Consider the following 12,789-nt stretch of genomic DNA (forward strand, 5'->3'; position numbering starts at 1 on the left):
TCCCTACTGACATGATATTTGATTGGATCGAGTGCAAATTCAGAGAACATGTATTTTCCAAACCCAACATCTCTATATACATTCTTCATGGATAACAACTTCTTTTAGTGTATATGATTTTGTTTGACAACAGTATATGAATCCATACTGAAACGACGCATCAAGTACACAAAAAGAAGTTGTTATCCATAAAGAATATTACTTTCTTGTGACTGGCTATACTTCTAAAATGCCCATCAAACAGATCATCTTTCTGTACACACAATGAACCATCAACATATCAGCAAATGAAACAGCCAATCGGAAGCCGTCGTTACACTGGAGTGCATATCCACCCGTTATGACTGGATTCGGTCTCCCGAGGGCTTCGTTTCGAGGGAAGTGAGCCGAAGTACAAAATATTGCACTTTTGAATCGCGATTGTACGGTTATAATTTTGTTTATTTGTTTTTTTAAAAGCAGCAATGTATATTATGTGTCACCAACAAGTGATAAATGTCTCTTAATTATGTTTGGTTTTTTTGGTTGCATGTGACCTTTAACAAATTTGAAAGGGTGTACGGGGTAAATGTTCCCACCCAACTCCACCCCACTATATGCTCTCTCTCTCTCTCTCTCTCTCTCTCTCTCTCTCTCTCTCTCTCTCTCTCTCTCTCTCTCTCTCTCTCTCTCTCTCTCTCTCTCTCATATATTTGCATTCATTTTAGTAAAGGTAAAACACAAACAGGTTCGTAAGAGCACTCGCTCACTAATCAAGGGGACAGAACTCTAGTTACAAATATAAAACAACAAAACAAAAACAGTTGCACAGAGCATCTTCTACATAAAGTAATTGACCGGAAGAAGGAAAGATATGATTTCTGGCATACCATAAGAATTGTTTCCGACTAGAAAACATTATCAGCCAGTGGAAACTAAAACCGGTAGTAACTGCGAGTCTGCACAGTAAACATGGCGTCTACCTACAAACTGCGGTGTAATATTGTCGGACATCGAAAAGATGTTCGCGCAGTTGCCTCAACAATCTTCCCTGAAGGAGGAATTGTGTCAGGATCAAGAGACGTCACATCTCGAATATGGGTTCCGAATGAGTAAGAAACAAAGTCAATTGTTACATAAATGAACAATAAGTTGAAAATCATTCAGTATTCGATCACAAGAAACGTTTTGTTTCATCTTGTTCAAGTAGTCTCACTTCACGCTGAACCACAACGTGATACGCAGAGTAACCCTGGAAGTAGTGGATCAGTAATTACCGTGCTATCTTGTAAATTAAGTCTCGTATGATGTCACGAAGCAGTACTTTTGAATTACATGCAGTGCCCCATTTCGCCGAGATTGCGAGAAAAATGTTCCGGATCAGCATCGATTCGTATCTCTGAAAACAAAAGAACAAATATAAACATTATCATATGATTGTCATCAAAGTAATTATATATGCAAATCCAAATACATTGTACAAGATAGTAGAAAATATTTGTTCACTTTTCAGTTACTGTTCTTGTCCTTAGCTGCCCTTAGGTTGGTATCACTAAAAACAAAGTATAACATCTTTCAAATACTTAGTCCCAGTGATTATAAAAATTAAAATGTTTGCAAAATATTATTATTCAATTATTTACACGTGTACATCTTTGATATCACAGTTTTGGCCACCACATCTACGAACTGGTTCAAACACCATCTCCCATCAAGTGATATTGCCCTAAATCACTGATGCCACTAATACAAAATTCTAATTTTACAAATCGTCATGTAAACAATACCATAGTCACAAACCTTGTCACATGGGTTGTAGTACATAGTGGTATATTGGAACCAACTACATAATCCATGAAACAAGGTGAAGCCACATTTTTCTATATTTATCACACTGCTGTGTTTCTTGCAGACACAATCCCAGTTTTACGGAAGGTCATGTGATGAGTGGCCACAGCAACTTTGTGGCCTGTGTGTGTGTGGTCCCCCCAGATGACACTTACCCCAATGGTCTAATTGTCACTGGCAGCAATGACAGTACCATCCTGGCATTCACACTGGAGTCACCACAACCTGTCTTCAAGCTTACTGGTCACACGAGCACTGGTTAGTTGATATCTGTTTAAACATGTGTTGATGAATTACTAGTATATGGCAGAGTATTCTGATCATGTACAGCTTACATGTACAGCTTAAAGGGTACCTTTTCCTAGCATAGTCCTGTAGGGGTTTTGTGGATTTATTGATTGAGTGAATGAGTTTAGTTTCACCTCATACTCAGCAATATTCCAGCTATGTGGAGGTGTTCTGTAAATAATCGTACCTGGACCAGACAGTCCACTGATCAACAGCATGAGCATCAATATGCGCAGTTGGGAACCCATGACATATGTCAGTTAAGTCTGTGAGCCTGACACCCCAATTCCGTTAGTCACCTCTTGTGGCAAGCATAGTCACTTTTCGTAGCAGGCATGGGTTGCAGAAGACCTAGTTTACCCCAGATTTTTTGGGATTGAAATGTTTGGTATTGATTTATCATCCGGAACTGTGTTCCACAGGAGATATTGTTTGTGTGAGATCAGACGATATCTCCTAATAGATATCACTTTGGCAGTGGATTTTGGACAATGCCCTGACAATGCTATGATGTCATGAACTTGATGACGTCACAATGCTATGACATCGTTGCACTGCAAATCAAAATGTGCTGTGTTCAGAGATGTACATTTTTCATTGAAGACTAATGAAGAATGATTGTGGATGATATATAGAATATCACCCTTGGATATTTGCTACTTTATCAACTTGTGATGATATGTTTGACATCAGGAGACACTTGGGTGAGATTCTCTCTGTACTGACTTAGAAGTATCAGGATTCATACTTATATCTATTACTAAGAAAATATTTTGTTCCATATGTGCAGAGAAACTTTCCCATCTTGATTTATAACTAATAAACTAAATGGTCAATATGAATTAGGTTTCTTGATATATTATTTGAACTGATTTTTCTGCCTTGACATTGTCGGTCTTAGCTTAGGCTATGTTCATTTCCGGGACCCCTCAGCTGTGATATATACTGGAATATTGCTAAAAGCAGTGTGAATCTCAGTCAGTCAAAGGGTGTATTCCAAAAGTGGCCCCTCTATCAATTACGTAACAATCAAATTCAGGCGCCAGTGTTGGACAACTCGTTAAGAAGGTGTGAACATGGGGGGCGGTGTGGGACAACTTGTTAATTGTCAAATCAAAGAGTTAATCTGCTATTGTGAGTAGAAGACAGGTGTAATAATCTGCTATTGTGGACGTTGTCAAAACAAAGAAGGTGACTGGTGATAGTGTCTGCACACGACGTAGACCTTTAGGTTTCAAACTATGCAAATAAAGATCTTTTTTTTTCCTTTGATGGTCACCAATCTGGTCTTGAAACTGTTTGGTGTTTGTTTAGAGACTTGCAAAGCAATGGCATCATTCCCAGCAATGGCAGAAGAACAGCAAGGTCACACGTCTTAATCTTGTGTGACTTGATACGACTTGTGTATTGACTTGTTGCTCCCCTCTCAAAGTGAGGATGTATTGATATGTAAATGTAAAACCATGAATAATGTAAATGTACCATAAAACACTTATTGAAAGGCCCACTCCGGGAATAAATCAAACAATGGTTGTGTTCACAAATATAAATGTTTTGGTGGAAGGGAAATTATTATTACATATTAATCAATGTTATACATCCACATTGTGATAGACGTCTTTCACCCATGATGTGTAATTTGTATGTTGTCACTTCCTGATGATCTGTTGATGTACCTTCTCATTTTGAAAATTAGTCTCATCATCTCAACCCTGTTGCTCACAGAAGAAGTGGGTTGGCAGAATCAAACTCAGGGGATATATTGCTCTCGAATAAATATTGTTTTGAAATGTTTGTTTTATCACGTATATGTTATTAAGTGAAGACAGTCTAAATAAACTTATCCTCAATACTTTTCATTACACTTCACTACTGAGTCTAACAAAACCTTATGGGAGGTCACATCAGCTAACCTTTGAGACTGACCAATCAGAACACAGCTTACCAAATTGCGAAAGTGCACATTCGCACATACCTTTTGAACTTTTTATCTCAAAATGATTCGTACCCGAATGATTCCGATTGCTATTTAGCGTACGATTGCTTCTGGGTGATGCACACAGCATACGTACAACCATGACAACGGTGAGCAAACAGTCGCAGAAAATAGTGTTTTGGGCAATGTTCAAGGATGTTATCTTGCGGAAGTATTAGGTAATGGTAACAATGTCAACAGAAACCCCAACGCGTATATACTGCAGGTGAAATAACCGTGTTATGTGCAGATTTTTGTTTGCGGAGAGATCTGTGTCAGTGACTTGAATATTTTGAAAGTCCCTCCAATCCCTAAATAGTAGCCGTTGTCTGATTGGTTAAATCTATTCAACCGTCTCACGTTTGATTGGACGCCCATTTGTCGCTCAAAGGTTACCTGACACAACCCTCTACTAGGTTTTGTTATACTCAGTGGTGGAGTGTAACGAAGTACACTGAGACTAAGTTTACTAAGTGAAGAAAATATGAGCTCAGTTCCTGTCATAGGTAACCATGTCAGCACCACAATTCATATTTCTTCAGTTCCCATGAATGCCGGTGTGGACAGGATTCACTGCATATGATATCAAAATGCTTCGGAATCTAGTCAGTGTACCACTGGATTTATTTTACCATTGAATAATATCTCCTGAATCTCTGCATACCAAACCAAACCAAACCCTTGTTTGCAGTGTGTGCTGTTGCCTCAGGAAAGTTTGGCTTCCTTCTCAGCGGTTCTTGGGACAAAACTGCCAAAGTGTGGCTCAAACAAAAATGTGTGATGACTCTAGAAGGTGAGAACAGCTCTGGGTTTACCAGTTGGAGTTTGTAGTAATCTGACATTACCACATCATATTGTGATTGTGTACATTGTACATTTCAACATTATTTACTAGTGGAAAGACTAGAGATTTGAAATTGTGATTAGACTGTTTTCTTATGCTTGTGTTTTTTGGTTAGACCAGGCCAATTTTATTTGTTTTATGGATTCTTGTCCTCGTGAAACCTAAAGACAGGAGGAAAAAAAAAATCACCAATCAAAGAAATATTTATGAAGTGTATATGCCACAAAATTAATTCTGAAAAATATTTTTTTAGTAAGTTTACATTTTTGGGCATATTAAAAGATTGGAATATTATTTTTGGGTGGGTAAAATTAATTTTTTTATTTCATAGGTTTTAAATCCATAAAACAAGAAATAAATTTGGCCTGGCCTTATCTGAGAATAAATTTCTGTCCACAATGGTGAGTGAGAAAGTGAATCTATGTACAGGTCATGAGGCAGCTGTGTGGGCAGTGGCAGTTATTTCGGAACATGGTATGATGCTGACAGGTTCTGCAGACAAGTCCATCAAACTCTGGAAGGCAGGGAAATGTGAAAGAACTTTCCATGGTGTGTATGTTACAGTCATTTCATTTGTTGCTTTCATCGCAACCATGGTTTGCTTCACCGAAACTGGGAGATTGGGTTGGGCTCTGTTATACAGGTTATGGATTTTGAAATAGTAAGGTTTATAATATGTTACGTCTGGGATGAAATATTCTCAGTACAGTGAAAATTGTAAAACTTAAGAAATAGAGGATACTAAACGACCTTCTGTGTAATACCATTTTTATTAAACAAGTTAATGATTTGATACGAAATTTTTAACGAATTTAATAAAAACGATATTTCACGGAAGCGAGTTAAGTATTCTGTTTATTACTTGCCAACATAAATTGACAGAAACTGCTTTGAAATTCCTTACAGTATGAAGACTCGCAGCTGTCCGTGAGTCAAGCAAGGTCTAAGTAAAATTGCGACATCGGCATTAGCATTGTGACATCACAACTTTGAACCATTTTAACATCATACGTCAAGCGGTATTACCCTAGTGCAATATTGCTGTAAAAATATTACACTGCAGTATCTTCAACAGGCCAGTAATAATGTGTTATATTTGGCAACATACTAAATTGCATTAAGTGTGTCCAGTACATTCAAAACATACAAGCTCAGAATTAATACCAGCTTAAATTAAAATCACCATTGCAGAGAAATGGCAGTTAGCTAATGATAGTTTACAGTTGAAATTATAGAGTGATGTCATAGCTGTGTTTAAACTTTCCAATCTATTTGTGTTAGTGACGTTATCAATGAACATGCTTCATTTCCTGCAGGTCATGAAGACTGTGTTCGAGGTTTAGCTGTTATGAACGGTGGTGAATTTCTGTCCTGCTCTAATGATGCAACAGTCAAGCGTTGGCTGCTCTCAGGTGACTGTGTCTGCACCTACTACGGCCATGCCAACTATGTGTACAGTGTAGCCCTGTTTCCCAATGGCCAGGACTTTGTGACCAGTAGCGAAGACCGCACAGTGAAGGTGTGGCGGGGCGCAGAGAGTGCCCAGACCATTCCCCACCCAACACAGTCCGTATGGACAGTGTGTACACTACCCAATGGAGACATTGTCACAGGAGCGAGGTATTGCTCATGCTAAACAGGCATATATTTTCCCACACAAAACTGAAAGTATGCAATGACTTTGATCCTAAAGCAGTGTAAAAGATCCGAGTCCAAAATGCACTCTTGTTATAATGATAGGGCTGGGAGACAAGGAAATATGACACTTATGGACATTTGCTGTGTTTGTGTTATTTGATTACGTTTTACACCCGTCAGCCTGAATCCGAATCATATAACTGTATTATGCTCGAGACTGTAACTAGATATTAACTGTAACAAGCCGTGAGATCCTGTTTCTTTCTTTGTAGTGATGGAATCATACGAGTGTTCACATCAGCACCTGAGCGAATGGCATCCGCTGAGGAACTGCAAGCTTATGAGGAGCAGGTATCTGCATCCACAGTTCCAGCACAGGTGGGCGACATCAAGACAGAAGACATACCTGGTCCTGAAGTGCTAATTAATCCAGGTAAAAAACACCTGTTTGATATTATTACATTATGCAATGGGAAAAAGTTTAACAAAACAAATACCAGTAAGACTTCTGAAATGCTTATGTTGTGTCCAGCGTAACCGTGGAAGGCTTGAGTAGTATGTCTGTCATTAATGTTCTGTACCCTACTAAGTAACCTGTGAGGGTCTGAGTTAGAATACTGTATTCAGTAGCCCATGCTGTACAGACACTCAGCTGAGTGTAGAGAGGGTGAAACAAGGACCAGCTCATAGTCCATAAGCTTTGTTTGAAAGAGGTGTCTTATTCTGGTGGCATGGAATCGCAGAGTGTGAGCTCTGTGGAAAAGGCAGTATGTTTTGTCTGTTGTTCTAATGCAAGTAAAGTTAAATCCTGACCCTTGGTGCATCAGTGGTACGTCCTATAACCACCTCTACAGAGATGACCTCATTATGTACATTCCCCGACAAAAACAACAGTCTTCAAGAGGTTCTCAACCAGTTTTCAGATGACTTTCACTGTGGCCATGTTATTATATTCCAAACAAAACATCTTTTTTTCAGCTGACGTAGTCAGCACCATCACCTAGCTCACTAAACCTGGAGTATTTGGCTTAGGCTTTGCTTATTACATGGGACTAAGTGAATCTGCTGTTCAATAACTTGGTTGATTTCATTTCTCTCAGTGTCTGCTGGCTCTCACAGAACAAAGCAATCTCCAGGTATCATTACCGTATGTTATAGTGTGTGTGTCATCATGTCTATTGTATTTGAACCAATTTAGCCTTAATAATTGAGAGACTGCAAACATATAACTGTAACATTATGAAATGACAAACAAACCGAAACAAAGAAACTCCATGACATGTTTTTTTATGTACCTCCAGGGCGCAAGGACGGGCAGCAGAAGATGGTTCGTCAGGGTGATAAGATAGAGCTGTATCAATGGGATGCTGCCAAGGCAAGCTGGACCAAGATTGGGGATGTTGTTGGCTCCAGTGGGGGGTCACAACAGACATCAGGGAAGACACTCTATGAAGGCAAGGTAGGACAAGATGGATAAGATATCTTTAGCATCTGAACAGAGGAATAAATTAAATATATGATCTTCATCGAAGACAGGGCTTGTTTTAAGGGATTGACATCAAAAGCTGAATGCACCACACAAAATCAGGTTGCACTTATAACTTACCTATTTAGTACGTACATGCATATTGATTGTAGTATTTCCTCTACTTACTGGAGACGGGATTTTGGAAATATTATTCATGTATCAGTATTATTGGTGGTAGTTAAGTCCAAATGTATAGCCACTGTCACTTCATGATAAATTCTCTTCTATCAATAGTTTCTTTTCTTGATTTTTGTTTCTTCAGTTTGTTTGCCATGATTGATTTCTAGGGCTGTGTATTGGCAAATATATCATGCTGTATATCAGAAATACCATGCCATCCTCATATTTTCCTGATAAAAATGAAATATGAAATATGAAAATGAAATAAACCAAATCATCATTTGCTAGCCTAAACCTAACTGAAAACTGTTGGTGTTACAGTCTATCACAGAGTTGTTGATGAGTGGATCAATATTTCTAGTTTAGTCTTTATGGCAGTTTTGTTATTATTTTGTTACTTGTTTCCAAGACTGGCCTACCTAATTACCATGTTTTTGTGGAGTATGATGTTTGGTCTATCAGGGCAACACATGTTATGATGCATGTCACAGACCTGTCTGCAGTTGTGTGACAGTCTTGGCTTTCTTCTCACGTTTACTGGCCATGTTGGGATGTGACTGATCAAACCATCATTCAACCCATCCCACTCACTGCTTGCAGGAATATGACTACGTGTTCAGTGTGGACATTCAGGAAGGCATGCCGCCTCTCAAACTGCCATACAACATCACTGAAGACCCATGGTTTGCCGCACAGAGATTCCTGGAGAAACACCAACTCAGCCAAATGTTCCTTGACCAGGTAGCCAAGTTCATCACAGACAACACTAAGGGAGTCACCCTGGGTACAGAACAGCCTTCATACTCTGACCCATTCACCGGTCAGTAGACAACTGTGGCCTTGTCGATTTCCATATCTTCTCTCTGTAGAATGTGTGTCATACCCATAGGGATGGGAATTTTCTCCTGGGCCCTAGGGAATAAATTAAATTATAATCCATCGCGCATCTAGAATGATATACCAAGTTTGGCTTACCTCAGATCTATGAAAAATAGGGGTCATTTGGCTCCATTTGGATTTTTTCATAGATAATTGTTCTTAACTATGATAACTTGTTATTGGAATGGAATGTCAGTCTATATCCATGTTCATTTTCAGATAATCTTTACCTAAGATAAATCAGTTTTGATTCATGTTGATGTGTGAATGACAGTCCTGTACTTTGATTGTTGCATTTTGTCTTGTGGTTTGTAGACTGATTGTTTACTGTTTTACATGAAGGTGAAGGACGTTATGTCCCAGGGTCAGGAGCTGCACCAGGAGCTGGTGCAGGCACTGGAGCCCCACATGGAGCGGACCCCTTCACTGGTGAGGAAACTATCAAAGAATTATACACAATACTGTATTATCGTTACACCATGCTTTCTATTATAATGTATAAAACTCTGAGCAACAAGTGAGACAGAAACATATCTATCATCAATACTATCTTTTTTTATTATCATAAAAGCTTACTCATATGGAGATTGATGGTTTTTGTATTTGATCAAGTGGATTGTGAAGCTTATGCTGGTTTGATTGGCCTAGGGTTGATCATTTATAGATGTTCTTACTATGGTATAAAACAACATTCATATTTTTGACACGATATAATCTTTTGCGTCAACAGCCTTTACACTGAATTCTCATGGATACACTATGTTTAAATGTCCTGTCTGTGTGTGAAAGTTTTGTCAGATCAGCTGTCCTGCTAAGGCTAAATTAAAGAAGTGAAATGTTGGTCGGGCATTGGCGCATCACGTTCATTTGGGCACGTAACAATTGTTTGTTGCCATTTAAAAAAAGAACAATTTTGGGCACTTTGAGAATGAGTGTAAGAACAAGTGTGACTGAATCTACTACTCGTTAACATGTTCTAAACTGCCCAAGACGTATTTCTGAGAGAGAAAAATTAAGAATGTGTGCCTCCCGTGTCACTTCTATCAAATATTTAAAAACAGTCCTACTGCATTCATCACTTCTGAAAAAAACTGTACCTGAGAAACATTTAATTTTATTTTATGCAGCCTATCCGTTTACCTTTGAATATCTACATGCTGAAATGACTGTGTTTCAGGTTCTGGCAGTTACAAACCGGCTGGCAGCAGCAGCACCACCACCACCACCACCACCTCCAGCAACTCCTTCTTCCCAATCACATCCTTCCTCACATTCGACCAGGCCAACCCCACACAGATTTTAGGTATGAACATTATCAGGTTCTTGTGAACTTACAACTTACATTACTGGAGAATTAATTTATACTTTTTGTAGTGAGATCAGGTTTGGTGAGATTCTCTTTTCCCAGTAGGACATTAGCTATCCTTGATCACAAGACCAAATAAAGTTGATGATATGTATGGTCCATAGTGTAGAATTATGGTTCATAGTGTTTTCTGCACACAGTATGTTCATAGTGTGAGCAATTAGTATCCCAGTTGGTGGAAACAGTGTCTACTTATTGGCTGCCTAATCAAATAACTAGTCCTATGGCCTTACCATTTTGGTTTTGTACAGGCAAGTTAAAGGAGTTCAATGGAACAGTTGGAGACAGCTTCAAGGTGCCGGACTCCAGTATTGATGACCTGGCATCTCTCATTGCGGGGCAGTCAGCCTCTCAACAACAGCTGCAGACAGTGCAGAGGCTGTTATCCTGGCCATTAAGTAAGTATCTCTGACTTAATGCAAGGTATGACAGGGTCATCAAGTGAGGAGCTTCACTAGCTTGTTTGGAGGTATTGTTACGGTTAAGAATTTTCCGTGACAAACTATGTAAGAAATCCCCTGTGAACCAGCAAAACAGAACAAAGACAAGTCATAAACGTTCAAATTATGTATTATTATGCAACGAGAGCAAGGTATACAAAGTCACAAGTCAATAGTCACAATGCTGATTACAAATACAATTCAAGAGAGACAAAATCTAATTCAATGGGACACAAAATACAATATAGCAAACTCACCAAAGTCTTAGTGCGAGAGAGAATCAACTTTGGCAGAATGTAGGCACACTCACCACAGTATGGTAGGGTCAGCAAGCAAGTAACCTCTATGTTTTGTGGGGAGGTATGGTATGGTCATCACATGAGTAGTCTCTCTGGCTTGTTTGGGAGGTATGATGAGATCAGCAGGTGAGGTCATCAGATGAGTTTTCAGACTTCTGGGGAGGTATTGCTAGGTTATCAAATGTGATGTTGGGGAGATGTGGTGGTGAAATCAAGATGCATGTGTAGACCAGATTTCCAGACTTGGTGTACATCAACTAACAACCCTGGTTCATATTATTCACTGACTGTTACAATGTTGTTACAGATGTGGTGTTCCCAGCTCTGGATGTGGTGAGGGTTTGTGTGAAGCATCCCCAGGGCAACCAGGTCTTCAGCAGCCAAGCCTCATTACAACAACTGATTTCCTTCATCAACCCTGACAAACCACCAGCCTGCCAGATGCTGGCTCTCAGATGCCTAACCAACCTGTTCTCCCAGTCTCAGGGTAGAACAGCTTTATGTGAGAATAGAGACAGTGTCTTAGGCTCCGCATTGACCTGCAAGAAGACCAACAAGAATGTACAGATAGCCATTGCTTCTGTCATACTGAACTACACAATTGCTCTTCGTGGAACAGAGGATATCGAAGGGAAATCACAATGCCTCTCTGCAGCTCAAAGTGTTCTCGAAGCCTCACCAGACCATGAAGCAAATTTTAGAATCATTGTGAGCATTGGTACGATCCTCTCTGGTGATGAGGAAGCATTAGCACTAGCTCAGTCTCTGGACCTTCAGAATCCCATAGTCAGGCTAGTGAAACTAACAGAACCAAAGAAGGTGCCAGAGTGTGCACAGCTGGTTCTTAACATTTTGAAAGTTTGACTGCATGTTCTGCTGTAAGTGAATGTGATATTTGTAAAGGGAAAGTGTTCACCTCTTGTATGGGATGGATGAATAAAGAGGCATAGTGTCATATAGCTGTACCTCTACAGCCTGTCATTGTCAAATTTACTGAAGAATTGTCAACATTTTTCTGCATTTCGAGGTGTAAACAGTGAGCCAGTGTGCCCTCTCAACTCAGTTTTTACCAGTATGTAGACACACAAACATCATTTATGTCAACTTGAAGTGCACTTTAGTCATGAACAAGAAACTTTTCAAAGTTGATTAAATTAATGAGCAAAATACAGAACAGGCAATGAAAGCAGTTGTTGTTGAAACATAAAGCATAAAAAGTAATTCGTAGAATTCAATTATTTCTTTGACTTTGGGAGGGATACGAGACTTTCTTGGACAGGAACACAAAAATTATAAGAAATCAGGATAGTTCATCTGATAAAAGGAATGTAATAAGTTAGGTTCAGCTTGATTAACTATCATTAACCTTCAAGTACATTATAGGCAACATTTTCACAACAGGAAAAAGTTAATAGAAGTTTTGTAAATAGCATTTTAACAATTGGAACATTTAGAGACATTTGTGACCAAATTAATGAAATAAATATTTGTTATCTTTCTTTATTATGTTGATGATGTTGAAATAGTTTACTGTTCTTGAATTTCTGCCTACTGTGCTGAATAGTTCAACAAACAAAGGAAAACT

At 39.0% G+C, this 12,789-nt stretch overlaps 1 protein-coding gene across 1 annotated transcript; it reads left to right on the plus strand.

Moving 5' to 3' along the window:
* The first annotated feature begins 762 nt into the window (after positions 1-762).
* LOC137291657 (phospholipase A-2-activating protein-like) lies at positions 763-12,175 on the plus strand. Its single transcript, XM_067823083.1, has 12 exons — positions 763-1,091; positions 1,892-2,085; positions 4,782-4,883; positions 5,364-5,483; positions 6,251-6,554; positions 6,845-7,005; positions 7,874-8,031; positions 8,821-9,040; positions 9,442-9,528; positions 10,277-10,402; positions 10,717-10,863; positions 11,512-12,175. The coding sequence occupies exons 1-12, from the start codon at positions 952-954 to the stop codon at positions 12,066-12,068; spliced, it is 2,316 nt and encodes a 771-aa protein (XP_067679184.1). The 5' UTR covers positions 763-951; the 3' UTR covers positions 12,069-12,175.
* The last annotated feature ends 614 nt before the right edge of the window (positions 12,176-12,789 follow it).

Source organism: Haliotis asinina, chromosome 7 (assembly GCF_037392515.1).
Source record: "Haliotis asinina isolate JCU_RB_2024 chromosome 7, JCU_Hal_asi_v2, whole genome shotgun sequence".
Lineage (NCBI taxonomy): Eukaryota > Metazoa > Mollusca > Gastropoda > Lepetellida > Haliotidae > Haliotis > Haliotis asinina.